Genomic DNA, 27,559 nt, shown 5'->3' with positions numbered 1-27,559 from the left:
TTATGGCATCCGGTCCTGTCACTTCATGGGAAATAGATGGGGAAAGAGTGGAAACAGTGTCAGACTTTATTTTTCTGGGCTCCAAAATCACTGCAGATGGTGACTGCAGCCATGAAATTAAAAGATGCTTACTCCTTGGAAGGAAAGTTATGACCAACCTAGATAGCATATTCAAAAGCAGAGACATTACTTTGCCAACAGTGAAGAAGGCTGAGCACCGAAGAATTGATGTTTTTGAACTGTGGTGTTGGAAAAGACTCTTGAGAGTCCCTTAGACTGCAAGGAGATCCAACCAGTCCATTCTGAAGGAGATCAGCCCTGGGATTTCTTTGGAAGGAATGATGCTGAAGCTGAAACTCCAGTACTTTGGCCACCTCATGCGAAGAGTTGACTCATTGGAAAAGACTCTGATGCTGGGAGGGATTGGGGGCAAGAGGAGAAGGGGACGACAGAGGATGAGATGGCTGGATGGCATCGCTGACTCGATGGATGTGAGTCTGAGTGAACTCCGGGAGTTGGTGATGGACAGGGAGGCCTGGAGTGCTGCGATTCATGGGGTCGCAAAGAGTCGGACACGACTGAGCGACTGATCTGATTTGATCTGATCTGATCTGATTAATAGTGAACACTACCACAATAGAAGATAGAACATTTCATCACCCTGCAGAATTCTCTCCGTGATATCTCACTTTTACTACTGTATTCAACTACTGTTGAATAAACATGATACATTTTATTATGTGAAAGGGTATTTAGGTTTTTTCCCACTGAACTTTTATAAGCATTTGATGGTTTTCCCCACTTTACCCACTTAAACACTGCATCTAAACGTGCACCTACAAAACAAACTTATCATCAACTTCCAACCAAACAACCCAAGATCAGTTTTACAAATTTAACATCTTACAGACACCCACCCTTGCATTCAAATTCTAATTCTACCCCTTGAATTCACTTCACTGATCAAGTCTGCCGTTTCAAAGAAATGATTCCCGATCTTGAAGTCATTCTTTAACTTTAATAAATTAATAAAAAACAATAATAAAAATACATACAATATACAAGACCAAAAATTTTAATGTTAGAATGAACAGATTTAAAATTACATCCTAATAACTATAACAAATTTGACAGGGAAAATAAGAGAAGTATAAAAAGTGTACACTTTAATATACATATAGGCAATTTATATATAGAATTGCTAATTTAATAAAAAACTTTTCATAGTTCCATAATGCCTATATGTATACTTTGAATTAACACATTATAAATCAGTATTTAAAATTTTTAATGTGATAAGTGAGCTTGCTTCTTGCTCGTTAATTTGTCTAATCTAGGTTGGATTGATGACAATGCTACTCTCAAGGGATAATGTATATTTAAACTGTTTCTATGTTTTGTTTTAATAACACTTAAGGTAGAGAACCCAGTCTCACAGAGGTATGTTGAGGGGAACAGAAGAAGAGATTTTAAAGCAATCTCAGCAAGCTCAGGATATTCATTTTTAACTTTTATCCAAAATGAAGCAAGTGATGCTGTATTTTCAAAATTCATTTTCAATCCTTCATCAGTAGCCAGATTCAACAACTTATCCTGTAGGATTATAGTTAAATTTAAATTATCTTTTGATGAAAGAAATGGATTTTGTATCCATGAATTTCCTATGCGTGGATCTTCTATTGAAGGAAAGTACAATTCAAAACAATCTGACAAATTTGTAAGATGTTCACTGACAACTTTTTGTAGATGTGCAATATCAAGATCATTACCTACTTCATTGATAACTGTTGTTAAATTATGGAACATGTCATAACAATCTGTAGAAACTCTTTTTTTCCAAGCTTTTAACTTTTGTTTTTGTCCTTCAATCTTATCTGCCATTGAAAAACATGTTGCATTTTTTCCTTGCATGCAAACATTAAGATCATTAAAAATACTGAAGATGTCAGATAAATAAGCAAGTTTGGCAATCCAATTCACATCTTTGAAAAGTTGGGACCAAACTGGCTTCTTGCTTTGCAGAAATACTAAGAGTTCATTTCGTATTTCAAACAGTCTTGATAGAACTTTTCCCCAGGATAACCACCGTATTTCAGCATGCAATAACAGTTGCTTATGATCAGCTTCCATATTATCACATAATAAAGAAAATAATCTTGAATTTAATGCATTAGATTTTACATAATTCACAATTTTTACTATGTCAGTAAGCACACTATTCAGTTCAGCTGATATTTTTTTCATAGCAAGACTTTCTCGATGAATGAAGCAATGTGTTATTTTACATTCTGGTGCAAGTTCTTTAATCTGGTTAATCACTTCAGAATGTTTTCCTGTCATTGAAGCTGCACCATCAGAACACACTCCTACACAAAACTTAAATTCCAAACCACATTTGTTGACAACATAATTCTTCAGAGCTTCATACAGTTCTGAGCTAGTTGTGTTTGTTGGTAAAGAGGCTGAAAAAAAGAATTCTTCCTTTATATCATCATCATGTTCAAATCTCACATATACTAAAAGAATTATCATGTTAGCAATATCTCTGCATTCATCAAGTTGCAATGAAAAATACTTGGCTAGTTTTATTTGTTCTATGAGTTGGTCTTCCATATCATTCGCCAGTTCCTGAATACGTCGAGCTATGGTGTCATTGGAAAGTGGTACTTGAGCTACCTTCTTTGCTGCAGATTCACCCAACATTTCTAAGCAAACTTCTTTGATGCAGTCCTTCACTAGTGTCTCAGCAATTGTGTATGGTGTTTTAGACTTAGCAACCGGAAGCGCTACTTTATAAGAAGCCCTCAAAGCACTAATGTTTATGTGAGAAACATTGAACACATGCTTTGGTTGGTTTTTCAATTCATTACTCTTTCTTTCAAAGAATTCTTTTGGTTGTGAACTTATTTCTTTATGTTTTGAATATAGATGCCGCTTAAGTTTTGATGGTTTCATCGCTTCATTAGCCAGTACATCTCCACAGATAATACACTGTGGTTTCAGCACTTCACCATCAATTATGGCTATGAAACCAAACTCAATATATGAGGGATCATACTTCCGAGTAAAGCTAGTATGAACTCTTTTGGTTTTCACTCCCTCAAGATGACTTCCATTGTTACCATTTCTTTTGCTACTATTGCCATATTCAGAATAGGTGTGTCTTTTCTTCACAAAAAAGTCCAGTGAAGCTTGTTTTGTCATCTGCAAATTAGAATTAAAAATAAGCAATACAAATTTTACTTTCCTCCTTATTAATAATGTTAAACTAAAAATTAAAAACTAGGCCTGCATCATCAAAAAATCTACAAATAATAAAAGCTGGAAAGATGTGGGAAAAAAGGAACTCTTCTTCTATACTGTTGATAGGAATGTAAATTGGTACAGCCACTATGGAGAACAGTATGGAAGTGCATCAAAAAACAAAAAATAGAGTTATTGTATGATCCTGCAATCTCACTCCTGGGCATATATTCAGAGAAAACTATAATTCAGAATGATACATACACCCCAATGTTCATTGCAGCACTATTTACAATAGCCAAGACATGGAGGCAACCTAAAGGTCCATGAACAGATGAATGGATAAAGAAGATGTAGTACATATATACAATGGAATATTACTCAGCCATAAAAAAGAATGAAGTAATGCCATCTGCAGCAACATGGATGGACCTAGAAATTATCATATTCAGTGAAATAAGCCAGAAGAAGAATGATAAATAAATGACATTGCTTATAAGTGGAATTTAAAAACAAGATACAAATGAACTTATTTCCAAAACAGAAAGAGACTCACAGACATAAAAACAAACTTATGGTCAGTTATTAAAGGAGAAAGATAGGGGAGGGATAAATTAGGAGATTGGGATTAACATATATATACTACTATATATAAAATAGATAACCAACAAGGTCCTACTGTATAGCATAGGGAATATACTAAATATTTTGTAATGACCTATAAGGGAAAAGGATCTGAAAAAAGAATGGGTGTGTGTATATATATATATAGGTGTGTGTGTGTGTATATGTATCAACATGTATATACATATATGTATATATACATATATAAACTGAATCACTGTGCTGTATACTTGAAACTAACATAATATTATAAATCAACTAGACTTCAATTTAAAAAATTTTACAAAACCAGGCTTGATTAAAAACATAAAATTATTTTTAAATTAAGTTATAAAGATAAGTAAATGCTTACATTTTCTCAGTTTTACACACTTCTGGGTTACAGCTGACAAGCTAAACAGCATATCACACATTTTAATGTGAACCTATTATACTTGACTAATTTACAACTGCTATCACATGTGATTCACCTTGAGAGTTTAACATCAAGACTGAATATTCTATTTGAAAAGATGAGTTCATTAATCATGTGCTTTGTATCTGCAATGTCATATTGTTGTAATTTCCAAGTACTCTCAATATGTGTACTTACCTCACTGTGAACTAGTATGACAGTTTGCAGACCATTACTGGTCTGAAGAACAAACTCTAAATACCACTGGCCCAAATCACATGTAACCTTCATATTTCAAAACACTAACTTGAACACATATTAGTTCTACTTTATAAAACCTAATGATTGAAAAATCTCTTTGGCCTTATTTCACACTCTGCATTTTAATCATAAAACCAAACTTTCCCAACAAAACTCATGTCTCCCAACCAAATTTATCATTCCCTGACCTTCCTAAATATTTCTTCACTTGACCTGAGATGCCCTTTCTTAGCTTACCTCTCTACCCGCACTTACATACAACTAAAACAATGTAACAGTAAGTTCATCTGTTCCCAAATTTATCCTTCTGTAGAAACATACCACCAGGCATACCATTTGTCCCCTGGATCCTAGCTTTCTCATCCCCCCAAGAAATGCGTGACATCAGAAAGAAGAGATATTACTGCTGCTCACTCCAGAACAATAAACAAAGCAGCATCCAAGGTTATAACTTACAACTTGAAAAATGAGTGGAGGGAGGACATTAAAAGTAATTGACCTTTTTTAGAAGAAAATATATCCAAGATGGCCATCATTGTGCTTTAGTGTGCCATGTCAAAACTTTCTCACTCATCATGATCACAGTAAAGAAGAAAGAGGCTCTTGCCTTTCTTTGATCCACAACAAATTCTTTGATCCACACTCAAATTCTTACCCAATCTCCTACTTTGTCTGATGAAATCGGTGTTTCCGATGGCTTCAACATTTTGAAAGGTTGAACAGTCAAACTTCTTGGAACCTCATCATGTTTCCTTTTCATTGTAGTGGTCTGGTAGCAAAGACTACAAGTTATTTTGTTACAATAACCCTCAGTCTCAGGTTGAGAGGGCACTCCACAGATTGCATGGATGTTTCTACAACATGATTCACAACTATTAGCACCTATGCATTCTTTTCCACAACCCACACATGATAAAAAATTCAGTCTGCTTTCAGGAACAGTTTTTCGGGCTACCTTAGGAGTAATAGAAAAAATCTCTTCAATATCACTACTATCTGTTCCAATCTCAATGTTTTCTTCATACTGGGCTCTTAGAGTATTTTCTGATTCTTTATCAGCCTGTTCCAATTCATTTTCTGTGTTCAGGCTGGCAACAAGTTCTTCAGTTGACTGAGAATGAGAGAGCCCCAGTTTAGCTTCAGAACTAAATGCACCCTCACATAGAGTCTGTTGCATGCCTCTGTGATGGGGTTGATTTTGGGTCATTTGAATAAACCACAAAAATTCAGCCCAGTGTGATGAATTGTTAGTTTGCATCCAGGAGATAATTCGATTTTGGATATCCTCATTAACTTGATTTATAGAACTTAGGCTTTGGCAGGGCTGAGGATTCCCATGAACAATTTTAAGTTCTGGCCAAATATTACTAAGTTCACTGACAATCTGGCTTGAAAATTCCCTCCCACTGTCAGACTGTAGAACACTGGGTGCTCCAATAATTGTAAAAATATCTAAAAGAGCATGTGCAACCTCTTTAGGCCTTTTAGATTTTAATGACCGCAAAAAACTCAAGTTTGTACGAAAGTCTTGATAATGCATAATAAATTTATACTCTCCATCAGGATTCAACTGCATGTCTATAAGATCCACTTGGCATCTTGAGTTAACTTCCTTAATTGGCTTTGATGTTAGAACTTTCTTGAGTTTTGAATGTTTCTGTTGGCATGGTTTGCAGAGTGTCAAGTACAGCATTATAACTTCTTTTGTGATGTTCTTGTATTTTGCTTGTAACTCTTTTTCCATGCGTGTACGTCCACCATGTCCAGTGCTGAGATGTGTGTCATGCAATATGTCAAATAAGTCCTCACTGTGTAAATAAAACCGTATTTTATCTGTTTCCCCATTTATAGCCTCAATTAGCTTCTCATGACCTTGTACAATGATCACATCAAATCTAGCCAAGCGCCGGTAGTCAATTGATTCTTTTTTTTCCTTAGCCTTAGCTTCTTTCACTTCCCTGATTAATTGACAGTACTTTGCTTTAGAAAATATCTTGGTGTTATTACTCTTGTTTTCCAGTAACACTGCTAAGCTTCTGAAGAACTTTTCTCTCATGTTTTCTGGTTCGATTTCTGCTTCATTAGCATCTAAACTACTAAAGTTATCATCACCCATGCTTTGAGACATCATGGAAAGCCACAAAAATGATCCTAAAATATAAATGAAAAACCAATTAGAATATTTGGGAATATAATCTAAATACCATATTGCCCAAATAACCACTAGAGCTTGGAGTAGAAGTAGATATGAACACATAAGAGGGGCAGCACAATTTTGATTAAGAAGTCTACCTTTGGAGGAATAAAGAGGGGTAGCCAGGAACAAAAAGTTCTGATAAAGAGTAGAAGGCCAGGTTATGACTTTCCAGAGCAGTATCCAGGGTTAACCCTAAAGTAAAGCACTGTTTTATGTAAAACAGAAAACAAATTGATGTTATAATTTTTTTTCATTTATTTATTAATTACACAAAAACTATTTTTTGGCTAGAGAAGTCTCAGAAATACAGTAATAGTTTTTTTTTATAGAATGATAGTTTCTTAATTAATTAATTTACTTATTTTGGCTGCATCCAGGTCTTAGTTACAGCGTGCAGGGGGGATCTTTTGTTGCAGCACCCCAACCTTCTAGCTATGTGACAAGGCTCTGGAGCCCACAGGTTCAGCAGTTCCTCCATGGCATAAGGGATCTTAGTTCCCATGTGGATCTTAGTTCCCTGACTCCACTGCAAGGGGACTGGACCACCAGGGAATGGATGCTTAACTGCTGAACCATCAAGGAAGTCCTAATAGGTGTTTTTGTCTTTTTTTTAAGTTTCAGACTATACCACATTTTGTTTTATTCAGTCATGTTAGCTGGTATAGCAACATCTGGGGCTTAAGTTGAAATATCATATATTTACATCAGCTCCCTTTTGGTGCTTGTAAAGCTATAAACCCAATATAAATACCCTTACTACTGATTTTGATAAAGAAAGAGCAGCAGACAAACCTGAAGTAGTGAAAAATCTCTGGTTTAATATAAGATATTAAAATAAATGTTTAGACTATTCATAATAATAGAAACATTTAAATAAATCAAATTTGGCTAGTCTTAAGGAAGCTATTTTGAAAAGATCAAAAAGAATAATTTGGAATTAGCATATAACCTCGAAAGTCCTATAGATGCTTGGAAAAAATACTTTTTCTCAAGTTGTTTGATAATTTGCATACCAAATATTGAACTGGTAAATTGAAATAATTCTCAAATGTTAATAATTTCCAAAGCTTCGGAATTGTGTTTTGGCCTCATTTAACTCTCAGTTGTTCCAACAAGACCTCCTTGATCATTTAAGCTTACAGTGAGTTCTCCTTTCTTGAAGATATAATTTATCAATAACATAAACTAGCACTGTAGTACTTTCTTCTTTCACTGTTTCATATGTACAACGGACAAGACTATAAGTTTCTAAAGAAGCAGGGATCACTTTTCCTTCTAGTATTTCTTCCACTATCTAACATTTTATTACAAAGAAAAGTGTTGAATAAGGAGTTCCCTGGTGGTCCAGTGATTTAGAATTGGTGCTTTCACTGCTGAGGGCTGGGTTCAATCTCTGGTCAGGCAACTAAGATTCTGCAAATCAAGCCTTGGGGTGCAGCCAGAAAAAAAAAAAAAAAGTGTTGGATAAAAATTTGTTAATTAGCTTTATAATGAAGATGACAACACTCCTGAAAAGTGCTATTTCAAAGTGTGACTGAAAAGACCATTATATAGATAGTATTTCTTTCCACACTGATACATTTTGTATCATGCTATGGAGCCATGAACATAAAGGTAAACAAGGATAAACCAGGGGGAAGAAAGAAATATAAGGCAATGTAAATGAGAACCAAGAGAATATGAGCTTCAGAAATTAGTACAATCAATATTAGTAGGTCTATGATAAGCAGAAAATATGGAATTGCTAGGGATATAAGAAAAGAAAAAGTGATATCAATTAAGCCTTTTGGAAAAGACAGGTGCTCCAGAACCAAGCCAGCCTGCACCACTGCCTCTACCACACATTACACTGTTAATAGTCCTTAGATCTCTAGTGGACATGGACTTCAGAAATTCCATTTTCTTCGGTAGGATTTCTAAGTAATAGTTCCAATCTTAAATAGCCATATGTAACAAGAATTGGGGAGCAGAGGCTATAGAAATGGGACCCATGGCTATATTGACAAGTGATCCACATTTATATACAGAGGCATCTTTGATTTATCTATCCACAGGTACTTAATTCCATTGCAAGTTATCCATGAAAAATACTGTGTTCAATTATTTTTTACATTATTGTTTGATTGCTTAAGTCAAGTTCATTAATAGCATTACACTACACTGGTTGACCTTTCCTTCAGCTATATTCACTAGAAGCGTCAATGGAATAAAGTTTGATAACCTTTCAATGAATGGGCCCTTCCCTCTCCCAAATCTCATCCTCTTTCCAAAGACTAAATTATCCTCACCATTATCTTGAAGGAGGTGTGATTCTGGAGATTCACATTCCATTCTGTCTTCTATAGACTGGAGATGGGTACCTAAGGACTCCTTTGCAGTATCCAGAAGAGTCTTTTCTTCCATTGGAACTGCTTGCTCATATGTGCCCTGTGGGACCTGGGGATAAATAGGTACATTTGGAAATTAATATAATGTTAATAATATCACTGCATAAACCATAGCTAAACCTTAAAACATTTTTCTACTGAAATGGAAAGGATATAAGAAGAAAAAGTCTTCACTGAATTCTTAAGAGGAGTGCTAGATAGAGTAAGAAGAGAAATAAAAAATGCTGGAACAAATAAGGTCAGAGCCATACAACAGAAATTAGACAGGAGTTGATATGCAAACCTATGGTTTTTGTTTTGGGAACTCAGAATGGAAGCACATTAAAGGAATATTCCCTAAATTGTGATAACTGGGAGAAAATTGTAAATGAGTTTCAGTAGGAGCAATCAAAGTAAATATTTGGGGTGAAATTATCTAATAATGACTAATGAACTATTTAAACCAGGAAGAAATCGGACAGTTGTTTTAGACCAAATGTGGAAAACATTAGCCGACTGTGTTATGTATGGATGCAGGGGGAAAAAGCCAATCAAAGTGGGTAACTGTGTTGGGTGAAAAGAAAATATTATTTTAGCCTTACACCAATCATCTAGTACTCGTGTCATAATTAAATTCACCCTATTGTCTCCAAAATATACAGTTGATCCTTGGACAATATTGGCTTGACCCTTAGGGGGTCTATCTACAAAGCAATTTTTTTTCCAATAACAAATAATACAGTACTACACAATCCTTGGTTGGTTGAATTTGCACATGCAGGAGCAGATTTGGAAGAACCCTGTATAGGGATGCAGGTCAAGAAGCAACAGTTAGAACCAGACATGGAACAACAGACATGTTCCATGTCTGGTAACAACAGACTGGTTCAAAATGGGAAAGAAGTAACTCAAGGCTGTATACTTTCACCTTGCTTATTTAACTTATATGCAGAGTACATCATGGAAATCCTGGACTGGATGAATCACAAGCTGGAATCAAGATTGCCGGGAGAAATATTAACAACTTCAGATATCCAGATGATACTACTCTAATGGCAGAAAGCAAAGAGGAACTAAAAACCCTCTTGATGAGGGTGAAAGAGGAGAGTGAAAGTTATTGCCACTGACTTTAAATAAACACTGTCTTTAATATAGAAGCATGTTTGGGAATCCCTTGGTGGTCCAGTGGTTAGGACTCAGCACTTTCACTGCAGTGGCCTGACTGCGATTCCTGGTTGAGGAATTAGGAACCAAGATACTAGATAGATAAACACACACACACAAATACATACATATAAACATGTTTACCTCCAAGTTATCTATATGGCACTGTTTGTTACACATTTGCTTACCATAGTCTTGGGAAACCAGAAGTAAGAACATATTTAAAGCTCTTCATGGGAAATAGATGGGGAAACAGTGGAAATAGTGTCAGACTTTAATTTTTTGGGCTCCAAAAAAATTGAAGCCATGAAATTAAAAGACGCTTACTCCTTGGAAGGAAAGTTATGACCAACCTAGATAGCATATTGAAAAGCAGAGCTATTACTTTGGCAACAAAAGTCCATCTAGTCAAGGCTATGGTTTTCCCAGTGGTCATGTATGGATGTGAGAGTTGGACTGTGAAGAAAGCTGAGAGCCGAAGAATTGATGCTTTTGAACTGTGGTGTTGGAGAAGACTCTTGAGAGTCCCTTGGACTGCAAGGAGATCCAACCAGTCCATTCTAAAGGAGATCAGTCCTGGGTGTTCATTGGAAGGACTGATGCTGAAGCTGAAACTCCAATACTTTGGCCACCTCATGCGAAGAGTTGACTCATTGGAAAAGACCCTGATGCTAGGAGGGATTGGGGGCAGGAGGAGAAGGGGACGACAAAGGATGAGATGGCTGGATGGCATCACCAACTCGATGGACATGAGTTTGAGTGAACACTGGGAGTTGGTGATGCACAGGGAGGCCTGGCGTGCTGTGATTCATGGGGTCGCAAAGAGTCAAGACATGACTGAGCAACTGAACTGAACTGAACTGAATGTTATTCCTCCTTCAGCCTGTATATAAGTTGATATATTAAATCTTTGTAAAATATAATTCTGTGAATCAGTTGTCATAACATTCAATAGGTATGTCTATCTGGACTGTGTTACAGTCTAATGTCTGATTGTGCTAAGTCTAGAAATGATAGTCAGTGGACAATAAGAAAACCTTGTAATAATCCAGGAAGGTGGTTAACAGCCAACTGTTTGGCACAGTTTGTTATCAGTAATCTAGATTGTTTCTGTCCGGCCTTTCAATCATTTTAATGTCATTATTTGTGTTATCAGCTTACTATAGCTTCTTCTTTAAATAGTCTTTGCCTATAATTTACCAGATGAAGTCTAAAGCTTCAGTGCCATTCACCAAAAGGAAAAAAAAAGTAATAAAACTTGTGTTACAGTGTGTTGTACTATTTTAGTTTAGGAGAGTTTTCATTGACTTGTAGATCTTTTACTCATTTCTACACATGGATATTTGTTAATCATATAAGCAACAAGTAAACTGGGAAAGAGATGTGTTAGGTAGATTCTATTCTATTCTATTCTAATGAAAGTAGGTCCATTAATGAAAATAAGTATTCAACAGCCAATAACTTCCCAAGTCTGTCTTAAGAGAATAGCAGCCTCTGGGACTAATCACATCTCCATGATTAATTCTAAAACTGAGTAAGAATGAAAGTTAAAAGGAGGGGAGGAGCTGTTACCTCCTAAGAACCAGAATTCTGATTTATAGCTATTTAATATACCTTAATGGAGAAGGAAATGGCAAACCACTCCAGTACTCTTGCCTGGAAAATCCCATGGATGGAGGAGCCTGGTAGGCTGCAGTCCATGGGGTCGCTAAGGGTTGGACACGACTGATCAACTTCACTTTCACTTTTCACTTTCATGCATTGGAGAAGGAAATGGCAACCCACTCCATGTTCTTGCCTGGAGAATCCCAGGGATGGGGGAGCCTCGTGGGCTACCATCTATGGGGTCGCACAGAGTCGGACACGACTGAAGTGACTTAGTAGCAGCAGCAATATACCTTAAAGTGAAAAGAACACAAATAACTCTACAATTGGAGGCTTTGAGTATGGCTGCTGCTGCTGCTGCTGCTAAGTCGCTTCAGTCGTGTCCGACTCTGTGCGACCCCAGAGACGGCAGCCCACCAGGCTTCTCTGTCCATGGGATTCTCCAGGCAAGAACACTGGAGTGGGTTGCCATTTCCTTCTCCAATGCATGAAAGTGAAAAGTGAAAGTGAAGTCGCTCAGTCGTGTCCGATTCTTCTCAACCCCATGGACTGCAGCCCACCAGGCTCCTCCGTCCATGGGATTTTCCAGGCAAGATTACTGGAGTTGGGTGCCATTGCCTTCTCCCTGACTCCAATTCTTTAAGTGTGCCACTTACAGTGGAAGTAGCTTGGCCATTTCACATCCCTGCCAAAGCCACTCTCTTGCAAAGATCCCTGTAGAAGCCATATTGCACTCAAATAGAACATTTCAATAGTTTGCCTTGCCAAATATTCTTAACTTGGTTAATTTTTAAAATTTCCCTCACTGGGCCTTGGATTTACAAAAATAATTTCTCATTCATATGACATTTGAATCTAAAAATGTTCATATAATCAAGCACCCTAGCCTATCGTGCAGGAGACATCAAATGAGAAATAAACATTTTTCTGAATATGATTTTTATGGTAAGTATTATAAACTTAGAAAAAGGTGCATAACTCATAAATGTAGGGCTCAATGACATCACAAAGTGAACTACTCATTTAAAAAAACAGAACTTTATCAGCTACTTTTGTCTGACCCTCTTCACTCAATGTGTCTACTACTCTGACATCTATCATCAAAGATTCATTTTGCTTTTTGGACTTTACAGAAACAGAATCATATAATATATACTTACTTTTGTCTGGGTTCTTTTGCTCAACATTATATTTGTGAAATTCATCCATATTGTTGAATGTAGCACTTGCTCATTCATTTTCATTATTATATAGTATTCAGTTATACAAATACACCATGATGTATTCATCCATGACAACTTTTAATGGACATCTGTGTTGTTTAGAGTTCTTGGCAATTATAATAATGCTGCTATGAATATTATTTTGCATGTCTTTGAATGTGTTTCTGTAAGATATATACCTTGTAGTAGGTTTGCTGGATCATGGAGTATGGTTACACTCGGTTGATATTTCCAAAACGGTCATAACAACTTATTCCTATCAGTAGTACACAGGCATTCTACTAGCTCAACATCCTTACTCAAATTTGGTCACATCAACGGTGGTTACCAAGTTTGTTTTAATTTGCATTTTTCTGATCACTGTGTGCGGGTGTGCTAAGTCACTTTAGTCATGTCTGACTCTTTGTGACCCCATGGACTATAGCCCGCCAAGTTCCTCTGTCTGTGGGATTCTCCAAGCAAGAATACTGGAGTGGATTGCCATTTCTTCCTCCAGGGGATCTTCCCAATCCAGGGATCGAATCCACATCTCTTGTGTCTCCCGAATTGGCAAATGGGTTCTTTATCACTGTGCCATCTGAGAAGCCCAAAACAGACTTGCCTCAGGTCCCACCAAAATCTGAACTTGGATTCCTGGATTCAGAGTCCAGAGGGCAAAATACTGTCAGAATTATGAACTCTAATAATTCATATTCACCAAGCAGAACAAGATGCTCAAATAAAGTCTAGTAAAAGGTGTCAGTGGATGTCAGTATTCTGTGGGATGGCTTGAAAATTTGGGTCCATAAATACTGGAGCCCAAACTGCACATAAACCAGAAAATTCCAAAAGGAAACCGTCACTGATATCTGAATGAAAGCCAAGATGTATTATAACATTATGGTGGGATTTAAGGAATTTATGTGTCATGTTCCTTTTCCCCAAGCTGGACACCATGTTATAAACTTACTTCCTCTTCTCAGACAGAACAAAATATATAAGAAACCAATTTTCTTTTAAAATAAAAGTTCATAAATGGTCGAGCCATTTCCCTTTGGTAAGTTTTTCCCTTCTCTGGTCTTAAGAATAAAAGGTCTTATGTAGATTTCTTTATATAGTATCACAGCATGCATCTCAGTTTGCCTAAATCTTTCCATAACTGAGGTAAAGGAGGTCCTGGAGGGAAAGATATAAGTCATCTGGGAGACAAGGAAACTATTTATAATTAAACAATTTTATCAATTCTGTAAAGTTGGTATAAGCACAACCAGAACAACTCAAGACATGAAACAAAATATAGATATGGCTTATTGTGATGCATTTATCACTGACTCCTCCTCCTCCACAACCATGTACCCACACACATCTAGCCTCTTGATTCCTCTGCATTTCCATTTGAGAGACCAGTCCAAGGCAGGTGGGCCTGGTCTTAGAAGGAATCGGAGGAATTCCATTCAGCTTTTACCACAGAAGTGTAAAGGGTGCCTTTGGATGGCAAAAACAAATTACAAAGGTGAAATTATCTCAAACCGGTTACGACAGTCATTTGTCTTTCACTATATAACTCCTAGATTTTGTTTTTTAAGTTTCTAATAAGAAACTTGGTCATAAAATAGTGGAGTAAATATGGCTGTATTCATTAGAAATGCATGCATTTCTCAATTGATTATAACACCCAATTTACAGTGGCTTAAACAAATTGGGGTTTATTTTTGTCATATGTTAAGAAATCCAGAGGAGGGCAGTTGCTGGCATTGATTCACATACCTAACAGTTGTCAGGGACCAGAGCTGTCTTCATTCATAACATATTGGTGGTCATCCTAACATTTGTCATCACGTCATGGTCACAAGATAGCTACCATAGCTCTAGACATCATATTCGTGTTCAAGACAGGAAGTGGGAAAAGGCTGAACTAAACACCCCACTCCAGTACTCTTGCCTGGAAAATCCCATGGATGGAGGAGCCTGGTGGGCTGCAGTCCATGGGGTCGCTAAGAGTCGGACACGACTGAGCGACTTCACTTTCCCTTTTCACTTTCATGCATTGGAGAAGGAAATGGCAACCCACTCCAGTGTTCTTGCCTGGAGAATCCCAGGGACGGGGGAGCCTGGCGGGCTGCCGTCTCTGGGGTCGCACAGAGTCAGACATGACTGAAGCGACTTAGCAGCAGCAGCAAACACATATGTGCCATTTTATAAGGAAAATATAAGCTTCCCCAGAAACTCCTAGAAAATATGCTTATTTCTTTTTGGCCAGAACCATACTGCCTGGCCAACTCTAGTACAAGGAAAGCTGAAAAGCATTTAATTAGGTACATAGCCAACAGTTAGGTAGATAGCTTCCCCAGTGGCTCAGTGGTGAAGAAACCCTCTGCCAATGCAGGCAGGAGACATGGGGAAGATACCCTGGAATGGGAAATGGCAACCCACTCCAGTATTCTTGCTTGGAGCCTGGAGAATCCCATGGACAGAAGAGCCTGGCTGGCTACAGTCAATGGAGTTACAGAGTTAGACGCAACTGAACACGAAGACTATGTCTGAGCCTCTATTTTTTTTTTAAGAGAGCCTGGATAGCTCAGTTAGTAGAGCATCAGACTTTTAATCTGAGGGTCCAGGGTTCAAGTCCCTGTTCAGGCGTTGCTCTAAAGTGTTTTGGATAGCTCAGTCAGTAGAGCATCAGACTTTTAATCTGAGACTCCACAGGGTTCAAACCCCTGTTCAGGCTTAAGTGAAAGTCCTTCAATCCTGTCTAACTCTTTACAACCCCATGGACTGTATAGAGTCCTGAATTCTCCAGGTTAGAATACTGGAGTGGGTAGTCTTTCCCTTTGGGCATAGATTTTTAGGCTCCTCCATGGCTCAATGGTAAAGAATTTCCTGCAGGTTTGATCCCTGGGTCCGGAAGATGCCCTGGAGAAGAGAATGGCAATCCACTTCAGTATTCTTGCCTGGAGAATCCCAAGGACAGAAGAGCCTGATGGGCTACAGTCCCTAGGATCACAAAGAGTTGGACAGACTGGAGCAACTTAGTGTAGCCAACATGAAGTATTTTTTTATGGAAGAAAGAAGGGGTGTACAATAGATACTGGGCTGGCAGTTAAAAGCATTTACAACAATGGCATTTTCCCCTTCCTTCAGAAATCACACAGAGACAAAACAAAACAAAAATAGAAAAACATTTATGCAATTATACAAATTTGACATTTAACCCTGAGTCATGTGAAAAACTTTCCAATATAATCAGAGCATAACCCTAAACATTACCCAGTATTGACCAAAGACAAAGTCCTACCAGAAGAGGAAAATTTTAAAGTAACAGGTACATGTTAAGGGAAAAAAAAAAAAACCAATACTGTTTATTTGAAACAGAAAAGGTGTGATGGCTAGAAGAAAGAGACTGCTTGTATAGGAATCTATGCAATAACACATGAACTCATGAAACAACATGCTTTCTGTAAAAGTACACAAAAACTAACAGGATTTATGGAGAAAATAAAGTTGTAGGGTAGATTATTTAAATTCTACACAGCTTTGTCAGGAGATATTAATAAAACTACAGAAATGCCAGTAAAATTACAAGTATAGACAAAAAGACATATTAGACAAAAAATATTAAGTATTTTTAAAATATTAAGTATTCTAAGGATTTTTAACTTAGAAAAGTGATGGTATCTTGTTAGAGGTATAAGGAAAGGGTGAGGCAAGGGTCAAGGGATATCATCATCAGAAGTTCAGATGGGCAAGCATTTGCACACTTTCCAAGAAATGTAGTGAAACTACAAAATATATAATGACAATTCTGGCTCATCATCTTGTTTTTATTTTCTGACACTGGCTTATAAAAAGATAATTCGTTTTTTCTGCTTAAATATTTTCCTTCTTTCATAAAGAAGCTATTTCATGGTTCCAAATAGGACTTTATGCCATGAAGTGAAATCCTGCTGCATTCTACATTGTAGTCAAGTTATCATCTATCTACTGCCACTACTTCTCTATCATACTTAGAGCAGAAGATAACTGAGAAGTAGAAAGCTCTTGTGGGGTAGATTGTCAAACTGTATCATCATCTTACAGACTTCCATTTGAGCCTCAGCACCTAACTGTTGGAGCTCTTGTATACAGAGAGCTTCTGAATGAGACTGCAGCAGTTCCTCAATATCTCCACTCAGCTTTTTCAAATCCAACCTCCTCTGCAAGAGTAACATAAGTTGCTTTGATTTAGTGGAGCTCTTCTGAAGTTTTCAAAGCCTTTAGAATCATAAATTAAATCAGGGAGAAAAATCTTTTTTTTTTGGCCGTGTCAAGTCTTAATTGTGGCACTCATGCTCTCTGTTGCAGCATGATGGCTCCTCTCTAGTTGTGGCGTGCCAGCTCCAGGGCACGTGGGCTCTGCAGTTTGCTGAAAGCGAGTTCTCTGGTTGAAGCCCACAGACTTTGCTGCCCTGTGCATGTGAGATCCTAGTCCCCTGACCAGGGATCAAACCAATGTCCCCTTCAACGAAAGGTGGCTTCTCAACCAGTGGACCATCAGGGAAGTCGCAATCAGGGAGAATCATACCACACCCCATGCAAGTACGCTTTTGTGACATCATCTCAAGCCTCTATAATAATACCAATTTCAAGTTTAATGCTTTATCAATTCCAGAATTCAAAAACTGTGTGTGCATCATCACCTGGTGTAGATGCAATAAACACCTTGAATGTTATCCTTAAATAATAAGCTTTAATGACTGTGATCACACCCTGATTAGAGGGTTGAAGAAAAGTAGTTGTATTAGGAGGTAAAAGAGAACTTTAATAGTTGAAGAAAGTTCATCAACTGTTGGAGGATAGCTTAGTGTATTACTGAGAATTACAAGAATTTTGAAAGAAAAGTTGTTTGTTCCTCTTGCAATATTTTTTAAAATCATCTATAAAACATCACCTAGAAGATAAGTAAATATCTGCCCTGCGATCCAACCTTTCTTGTAGACTTATAGTAGATATTCAGGCTAATCTTTACAATTATTTTTAAAGCTTGTAGGTTGGCAGAATAATATATTACACAGGCTTTAGATTTAAATTCCTACTGGCATTTGCACCCAGCATCACCATCTTAAATACTGGACCTTCTGTTTCCCCCTTCAAGATACAGGCCCTTGAGATCACTTGCTCCAAAAGAGAGTGGTTTCATCAAAATTAAAAACCTGGTCTACGTTATATACTTCTTTGGCAATCAAACTTCTTAACACTGGGGGAAATGTCTTTTCAGCTTCTTTGTACTCACAGCTTCACCAGAGAGCTAAATATTGTGGAAATCATAGCAGTTCTTGAAGCCACTAAACCAGCCACTATTTGTACTAAATGAAGGCACTTCTGCACTTTCTTCTTTAGGTCATATATATTGCTAATGTCTTCTCTTTAATTTTAAGAAAGGCTACTTCTCATTGCTTCTTTCTTTGGTATAAAATTCAAACAAATGTTCCATTTCTTCCATTTCCTTATGCCTTGTTCTAACAAATTTTGTAGCAATTGCAGCTGTTCCAGCTAGATAACTTTCTTTTATTTTCCCAGCATTGTCTCTAACTGTTCGTAAAGTTGACTCTTTTATTTCAGTTGCATGTTTTTTCATTTCTTTCAAAACATTTTATAATTTTGAGCTTTTCTTTATTTGTTAAATCTTTTCTTTCATGCTCACCAGCAGAAATTTTATCACCAGCACGCTTCTGTGGCACTTGCAACCCCCCCTTGCTTGCTCATTTTCTGGAACACAAAAAGGTTTAGCAAAGATTGCACCAAAATAGGAGGAACTATGCACGTAAGCGCTTCTAAAACAGAGACAGGGGCCAAGAGGAAGGATATGGAGGTGAATGGGCAGTATGTACACGTATGTCTTCACAACTTGCTGTACTAGGCTATAGTCATATACTTTGGATTCAGATGCTCTTACTTAGGTGGCCCAAAACATCAACTTTCAGGGAAAACTCATACATGAGCCGACACAATTTCAGCATTACATTGACTTATTTCCCTATTTATCAGACTCATATGAAAGATTTTGCATTCCAGAAAAACATGTTAATAGATCATAAAATGGTTAAAACGTTCTATATATATATAAAATGTTCACATTTAAAAAAGAGTTCAGATAAATGTGTGGATAGTATCTTACAGAAATGGGAGTGTTTGACAATACCCATAATATTCTAAAATTACTCATAAAAGGCAAATGTATGCTCTTAAAAATAACCTCTAGTGTGATAGACCTCACATACCAACAACCCCAAGTACTGAAAAGTATCTAGAAAATGATGCAATTAATCTCTTCATTGTACAGATGAAGTCATCAAAGTCCAAAGAAGGTGTGTACCTGAGGTTACATAGCTAATTAGTGAAAGAGCCTATTAGAGAACCCAGATCTTATTATTTACCATTTCCTGATATTTCCATTAAATGAGGCTACTTCTCTGTTTCTCCTAGAAGGTATTCCTTATATTCTTACACTGATTTGCTTCCATATATGGTCAAAGTAGTGGGCATCATAAGAAGAGATAGCTACTTTTATCTCACAGTCACTGAATAAAATATACTTTTTATTCACAAGCACTAGACCAAGGTTTCCCATTTGGTTTCCCATTTCCTTATTAGAATCAGCTACCACCAACATAAAAATTGTTATCCCAGAAGCATGAATCTATTCATCTACACCAGTGATCAAATGATAATGCCCAGAATTCAAATTTGCAGCAGTCAGTGTGAAGTGAACTCCACTCACTCCACCTTGGACCCACAGCACTCAAATTCTCCACGAAAGATGGCACCTCCAATTTCTCACCTGCTGTCTAGGTTCATCAAGCTCCCTCTCCAAATCCTCCAGCACAGTCACCACCTCCTCGCCACTCTCAGGATGGTGCTCCCGTACCCAAGCCTGGAGCTCCTCAGGCAGGATGGTCAGGAGCTGTTCCAGCACCAACAGTTCCAGGATCTGCTCCTTTGTGTGTGTCTCTGGGCTCAACCACAGACGGCAAAGTTCCCTGAGTTGGCTCAGAGCCTCCCTGGGTCCGGGAGTCTCCTGATAGCAGAACTGCCGGAAACGTTGACGAGAGAGTTCCCTGCTATAAGACAAATTCTTCTGTAGGAAGGATGCCTGATCCCAAATAGGGTCTTCTTCTTTAACCTTTATTTTGATAATCTCCCCTTGTTCCTCTGAACCCTGCCCAGCCAAGGCTGGGATGGCCCCAGGGGCTGCTGCCATCCTTAGCTTGGCCTTGCTCCAACTAGGATCTAAGGAGATGTGTGATTTTATTTGAGGTCCCCACGCAGTCTTTGGTCAGGAAAGCTTTTTTTAATAAGAAAATCCTGTTGACACAGACAAATTACAGACGCAGCTAAATTTTTTTTTTTGTTTAGGTGAAAACAGGGCAGTTACTTGATCAATTCCATTGAAAGTGAAGCCATTCTCTGACAAGACCGGAAATTGTGAGTTCAGAACTATTCACTAAAGCTCCAGGAGCACAAATTGAGCGGCAGCTTGCTTGCGAGACAGAAAACTGAGGAAACTCTGGCCCTAAAGCCTGGGTCTACTATCCCCAACAAGAAAACCACACAGGTCTCTCTGAAACCGGCGCTCCGAGGCCCAGGCCCGGGATGGGGGGAGAGGGAAAGGGGCTCTTTCCACACCGCTAGCCGTCGGCGGGGAAGGCCCGATTGCCGCCGCGCAGACGCCCTCTCCCCTCCGCCACTTCCCCCTCAAAGGAGCTCGTATTGTCTCGAGAAGTGGGCAGAGAAGTGGGCAACAGGCGACACTCCCGGGCGAGGCGGTGGCTCGTCTCACACACCCGCCTCAGACCCCAGCTCGTTCCAGCCAGGCCCCGGGAGCTGCGCTCACTTCCGGTCCGCTCTAGGATTCCAGGTGGTGCAACCAGCTCGGTGGTCGTGGTAAATCCGAGCGGTGAACATGAGGTCACAAGTGCTCTGTAAATTGTTCAGAGACTTTGCTCTCGAGTTACCCAGTTACCGGTGAAGAGTTTTCACTGTGTGAGTAAAGCTAATGAGGGGGCTGCACTGGGTTTTCTTGTCACGGTGACAATCTGTCGCTGCACTAAGACCTGCAGCACTCATCGCTGCGTCCTAAAACAAAAGCAGAAGAGCATCTTGCCCAGTTAGCGAATTCGTAGGCTCCACCTGGCCTTTTCACGTTAGATGTGAGCCACTCTCCTCTTTCCCAGTAGCCGTAATTTAGACTCAAAAAGGAAATGTAAAATCTAGCTCCTTCTTTCCCTTATATAGATGGAGGGGAAAATCAAGATCCATATAGTGAGCTTACCTGCTAATGACAGCAGTAGCTATTCCTGCTACTTCTGGCTCTGTGAGCCATGCTGTTAACAATCCTGGAAAACTGGCCCCAGAAAACTAACAAGGAAAATCTGGACGTGTTTTCAGAGTCTAAGAAATCGCTAGAGTTGGGCGACCAGAACATTTATACCTGGCTCAAGCTCCTTCAGACAGTGTGCTCTGCCAGGCAAGATATTCAAAGAATGGATGTATGTGAACAAAGAGAAAACTGTTTCAAGAGGAAGAGGCTGAGGCACCGGTGAATTCTGCTGGAGGTCTAAAAGCCCAGGAATCATCTCAAGTGCCAGCCTAATTCCTCTTCTTCCTCCCCACCCAGTCTGCCCCCCACGGCCTTGCGAAGAGCACTCAATAAATAATAGATGCCTGAGGAATATTTGTTGAATTGCTGAATGTCTTCCTTTTCCCATTCTTTTTAGTTCTACTTTGATCTCTATTAGTTACTCACATTTTGGCATTTCTGATTCAAGCGACTTTTAAGAATCAGAACGTTTCTTTTGGAGATCTTGAAATCAAAACTTCTTACTCTTGAGATCTGTAAATGTGCTGAGTGAGTCGCTAACGTCGATGAAATTGTATATGAAATTTTGTCCATGTGCCCAAGTCATCAGAACCTCAAAAGGACTGAGATGGATGGCCCCATCTCAGTTTCTCCTTTTTCTAGTCACTATTAAGATGTTGCATTTATCTTTTGTGGTTTCTCCCTAACTATTAATCCCTTGTAGTCAGGGGTTCTGTCTTCTACTCTTTCATTTTCTGCACGCTCTGATCACCACCACACTGAGCAGTCAGCACGGAGTAAACACAACTTCTAAGTCCTCTACTGGAGGGCATTAATTTTGGGGGGTACATTTTTCAATTTTAATTGCTGAAGCAGTTATATCTCACAAAAGGGAACAGGACAAAAATCTTAACCTATTTAAAACTGAGTATATAAATTCACAAACTATGACAAAAATTGGATCATGCTATATATTACATTTCAGCAAATTGCTGAATTTTGCTTGCTAGTCTTAGACTAAATCTCTCCTGAAACTGCCAAGCCAACATGTGTACCTATATCAATCCCATTCTTTCTAGTATATTATTTCTATTGAATGGATATGCATATTTTCAAGTTTCTGATACTAAAAAACATTACAGTGAGCATCTTTAGATATATTTTTTAACTTTCTATATTTTTATTTCTGTAGAATGGCTTTTTTAGAGAAAAATTGCTGAGTAGATTATTCTTATAGATATTGCCAAATTGCTCCTTGGAGGGGTGTTTATCATGTTTCACTAAGGGCGTCAAACCCCCCTCTAAGGCCGTGTAAAGTGTCGCCCTGTATGAACATATATTTTTGTAAAACTTGTAAAAGTATATTGTAATGGAAATTAGTTAAGACTGCAGCCTCTTTTTCCTCCAGTTTTCCCTCAGATACATCATATATGTCTTGGAGTAACTGTATCTAATTTTGTGTTGAGAATGTCTATTCTTTCTCTTAAAAAAAGAGCCTTGTGTTCTTCTTAAGAAACTCTTGTAAGTTTCAAACTTTACAAAACCTGGATCCGTCTCTGCTGGTCTTCTGAAAGTTAATTTATGCTCCCAACCGAAGCGGAAGAGAGAGTGCGTGAATTGTCTTGAATTATATTGTGCCCATTGCTTCTTCCCCAGCAGCAATAAAGCATCAGATTTCATTATCGGCGTGGACTCAGTGAATCTTGATCTAACTCGTCTGGGTTGAAGCTACTGGAAACCTACTGTGGAGGCAATATTTAACTATAATTGCGGACGGGGTCTTAACCTCTCGGTTGGTCCCATGGTGTAATGGTCAGCACTCTGGACTTTGAATCCAGCAATCCGAGTTCGAATCTCGGTGGGACCTCGCAGGGGAACATTTTATAGTTCGCGTCGGAACTGGAGAAAAAGTGTTCGCTTGCTTTACACAAATGTGGTCGTATTGGATTCTCCTACTCTGTTCGAACCAAAGTACCGAATACTTCGCCTGGGAAGTAACAGATTCTTTAAAATCAAGCTTTCCAAGCGCACAAAGTTCAACAGCAGGGAGGCTGAGTAGAAATGGTGGCGGTTCCCAGTAACCTCAGGAACTTCTCAGGGGCCGGGCGGAACGGCTCCAGCAGCGCCAATTCCTTGATGCAGACAGCATCTCAAAATCTCCGAGGTACGAAGGTCTCCTCGCCGCCGCGCGGGCTCCTAAGCCGAAAACCCCGCGTACCAAGGAGCTGAGCCTCTGCCCGGAGCGTGCTTTCTCCGCTGTGACACACACGCCTGGGGTCACTTCTTATCCCCTCTTCCCTTTCCCATTTCACCCAGACCATTCACTCTCGTCTGTCTTTTCTCATTCCTTCTTCTCATTCTTATCATCCACCCCAAATGCAAAGCCGGATGGGAAACTCCTCGAAAACTTGCAGCCGCGGAGAGCGCGGTCCCTGCAGTCTAAGCAGAAAAACTCACCTCCCGGCGGGTCGCTGGCCTCACTGCGCCGGGAGCAGGCGTTCCCGATTCATTACAGAACGCCCGCGTTTGAAGAGAGTCAAGTGCACAGAAAGTGTTGCACGCGGTGGAGGGGCCCGGAGAGGAGTGTAAATTCGGGTGAGAGAGGCTGCGGGTTAGTGGAACGCCCTTTGCCTTCGCGGTTCTCCAGGTGTCTTCTCTCTTCCGCCACTTGGACCCGCAGGAAATGGAGAAGAGGTTCTGATCAGACCTCTTCGGAAAGTGCCAAACACCTGCATCCGAAGCACCCAGGAAACAGATCCCCCCGAGCAGAGGCTCAGGGACAAGAAATGTCCCCCTGTAAAAGTACTCCGTGTGTAGACGGGAATCAAGTTGGAGATAAAGCTAATCAAACTTGCAAAGTCCGGTTAGCTCTGGGAAGACACTGTGCCGTTAGAGAGAGAAAGGTGGGCATGTGGTAAGAAAGATTTCCTTCAGCTGGGCCGGAACTAAATTAGGAGAAGACAGGTGTCTATGTTCTATAGAAATTAACCTCGTCTATGTCATAAGAAGCAACCCTTAAATCCAGTGATCTATTCTCAGGTTCCTTCCGAGACATTTTAATGTTCTCATACGTTGCAAACTACCGCACAATTGCAATCATTTCACACGCTAGCAATGCTCAAAATCTTAAGATTGGGAAACAGTGGAAACAATGACAGACTTTATTTTCTTGGGCTCCAAAATCACTGCAGATAGTGACTGAAGCCATGAAATTAAAAAACGCCCCTTGGAAGAAAAGCTATGACCAACATAGACAGCATATTAAAAAGCAGAGGCATTACTTTGCCAACAAAGGCCCATCTAGTCAAAGCTGTAGTTTTTCCAGTAGTCATGTATGGATATGAAAGTTGGACCGTAAAGAAGGCTGAGCGCTGAAGAATTGAGGCTTTTGAACTATGGTATTGGAGAATTCTCTTCAGAGTCCCTTGGACTGCAAGGAGATCAAATCAGTCAATCCTAAAGGAAATCAATCCTGAACATTCATTGGAAGGACTGATGCTGAAGCTGAAACTCCAATACTTTGGCCACCTGATGCAAAGACCTGACTCATTAGAAAAGGCCCTAATTCTGGGAAAGATTGAAGGCAAGAGGAGAAGGGGATGACAGAGGACAAGATGGTTGGACGGCATCATCAACTCAAAGCACATGAGTTTAAGCAAGCTCTAGGAGATGGTGAAGGACAGAGAATCCTGCATGCTGGATTGCACAGCATGCTGCAGTCTACAGGGTCGCAAAGAGTCAGACATGACTGAGTACCTGAACAACAATATGTAACAAAAAATTTAAATCAAGTCCTACTCTCACCAATAACTCACTGAACTATAAATATTTCATTGACTCATTATGAATTACTGTTGGTTATGCAAGACCCTATGCAGAGTACATCATGAGAAACGCTGGGCTGGAAGAAGCACAAGCTGGAATCAAGATTGCTGGGAGAAATATCAATAACCTCAGATATGCAGATGATACCACCCTTATGGCAGAAAGTGAAGAGGAACTCAAAAGCCTCTTGATGAAGGTGAAAGAGGAGAGTGAAAAAGTTGGCTTAAAACTCAACATTCAGAAAATGAAGATCATGGCATCCGGTCCCACCACTGCATGGGAAATAGATGGGGAAACAGTGGAAACAGTGTCAGACTTTATTTTTCTGGGCTCCAAAATCACTGCAGATGGTGACTGCAGCCATGAAATTAAAAGACGCTTACTCCTTGGAAGGAAACTTATGACCAACCTAGATAGCATATTCAAAAGCAGAGACATTACTTTGCCAACAAAGGCCCGTCTAGCAAAGGCTATGGTTTTTCCTGTGGTCATGTATGGATGTGAGAGTTGGACTGTGAAGAAGGCTGAGCGCCGAAAAATTGATGCTTTTGAACTGTGGTGTTGGAGAAGACTCTTGAGAGTTCCTTGGACTGCAAGGAGATCCAACCAATCCATTCTGAAGGAGATCAGCCTTGGGATTTCCTTGGAAGGAATGATGCTAAAGCTGAAACTCCAGTACTTTGGCCACCTGATTCGAAGAGTTGACTCATTGGAAAAGACTCTGATGCTGGGAGGGATTGGGGGCAGGAGGAGAAGGGGACGACAGAGGATGAGATGGCTGGATGGCATCACTGACTCGATGGACGTGAGTCTGAGTGAACTCCAGGAGTTGGTGATGGACAGGGAGGCCTGGCGTGCTACAATTCATGGGGTAGCAAAGAGTCGGACACAACTGAGCAACTGAACTGAACTGATGCAAGACTCTAACAAATTAAGGTTACTAAGTTCATGAAAACAGATTCTTTTGTTTCCTACTATGGACACTTGACTGTACCTCCACTTATATGATCTGTGATGATGCTAATTACAGGGGGAAATAACATTTCTGCTTGGGGTGGTGCCTTAGCAGGCATGCTCCTATTTTCTTTCCACCTTGTTGATGCTAATATGATCCAAAGTACCCCCCTAAAATATTCTCTGTCTTCTGAATTGACCTGATAGCCTTCCCTATGTAGGAAGTTTCTAACTGCAGCCCCTCCAGCCTCTCCCATTTCTAGCCTGTGGTTCTCAGACATCTACAGCAGTGACATAGAAACCCAAATAGACACCTTCCTGGAAATGACATAACAAATGGGAGAACCACTTCATCTCAAACACTGACAGAGAATTTAATGATGTAATCATTATGGTCATATCTAGCATCAAGGACCCATTTGTTGTAGCTCAAATTCAGTAACTCACATGTTATTCAAAGTCTGTAAATTACAAGTAATGAAAAATACCTGGCTGGAGGACCCAGGACTCAAGAGAAAGCCAATTAACAAATGCTATAGGGAGGCAGAATCAGTAACAGATACACGAGAGACTGGGAGAACACATGGATACTTATGTGGGAATCTTACCTGCTGTTGGTCTCCCATCCCTTCAGGAAGCTGAAGGAATCCCTGTGGGTATTAACAAGAACTACCTACTTGACCAAAATTGTGTCAAGCTTCTCTGAGTCCTCTTACAAACCATCCTTGGCCTTCCCAGCATTTGGGCAAGAATCTTGCTTAGCCAGTTTATCTAGAATCCCCCTCAGCATCCTTGATATCCAATCAAGCTCCCCTTCTCCACTCTTGATATTTAATCAAATTCTTTGTAGTAATTTCCACCTAATGACTCCTTACTCTGCCCCTTTGGCTATAAATACTCAGTTGCCTCTCTTGTATTCTAGATTGAGTTCAATCTTCCCTACTGCAACAGTCTTAAATAAAGTCTTCCTTGCCCATCTTCCTTCCTTCCTTAACTTCATTTAGTGCAATTTTTCTTTGACAGTTGCCTCAGAGAACTTATAGACATATCCTAGGAAAATTGCTTTTTCAGAAAAAAGATTTAATTCAGGATTTGAAGATACGATCAACATAGAGAATGTGTCCATTGTAGAGGACTGAATGGATTAAAGATAGCCAATTTCCTGAGGATATGAAACAAAATTTTTAATTTTTCCAAGATATGAGAATGTGACTTTGAACCCTGATGGCAGGAGCAGCTTTCCTCGGCTGAATATTTACAGAAATAAAGAGAATTCTGGCTGATTAAATGTAATACATATATACCTCAACCAGATATGAGGCTTTAAGATCAACATGAGAAACATCTGGGTGCTTTATTAAATTACAGATTCTAGAGCACATTCCCTGA

General features: G+C 39.2%; 1 protein-coding gene and 2 non-coding genes across 4 annotated transcripts; 2 read left to right on the top strand and 1 right to left on the bottom strand.

The window, feature by feature from the left end:
* Positions 1-998: 998 nt before the first annotated feature.
* SCAND3 (SCAN domain containing 3) lies at positions 999-26,913 on the bottom strand. 2 transcript variants are annotated; one of them, XM_086369719.1, is made up of 4 exons: positions 26,779-26,913; positions 9,008-9,155; positions 5,178-6,673; positions 999-3,204 (listed from the first exon to the last, which is right to left on the bottom strand). In XM_086369719.1, the coding sequence occupies exons 1-4, from the start codon at positions 26,794-26,796 to the stop codon at positions 1,288-1,290; spliced, it is 3,579 nt and encodes a 1,192-aa protein (XP_086225845.1). In that variant the 5' UTR covers positions 26,797-26,913; the 3' UTR covers positions 999-1,287. The 2 variants fall into 2 exon arrangements, with proteins under 2 accessions (XP_086225845.1, XP_086225844.1); XM_086369718.1 differs by lacking the exon at positions 26,779-26,913 and adding an exon at positions 19,874-20,930.
* Positions 15,624-15,696, top strand: TRNAK-UUU (transfer RNA lysine (anticodon UUU)). Its single transcript has one exon. It is a non-coding gene; the product is annotated as a tRNA-Lys (tRNA).
* On the top strand, positions 23,187-23,258 carry TRNAQ-UUG (transfer RNA glutamine (anticodon UUG)). The gene has a single exon. It is a non-coding gene; the product is annotated as a tRNA-Gln (tRNA).
* Positions 26,914-27,559: the final 646 nt, after the last annotated feature.

The sequence above is a fragment of the Bos grunniens genome, chromosome 23 (assembly GCF_055505025.1).
Source record: "Bos grunniens cultivar Pamir isolate PY7600 chromosome 23, Bosgru_T2T1.0, whole genome shotgun sequence".
Lineage (NCBI taxonomy): Eukaryota > Metazoa > Chordata > Mammalia > Artiodactyla > Bovidae > Bos > Bos grunniens.
Note: the sequence above shows the minus strand (reverse complement) of the source record. Positions and strands in the feature narration are given on the sequence as shown.

Coding starts and splice junctions, on each gene's coding strand:
- SCAND3 (XM_086369718.1), bottom strand. CDS start 20,293: ATGGCAGCAGCCCCTGGGGCCATCCCAGCCTTGGCTGGGCAGGGTTCA. Junction 9,156..19,873: donor TTGATGAACCTAGACAGCAG/GTGAGAAATTGG, acceptor ATTTATCCCCAG/GTCCCACAGGGCACATATGA. Junction 6,674..9,007: donor ACACCTCCTTCAAGATAATG/GTGAGGATAATT, acceptor TTTATATTTTAG/GATCATTTTTGTGGCTTTCC.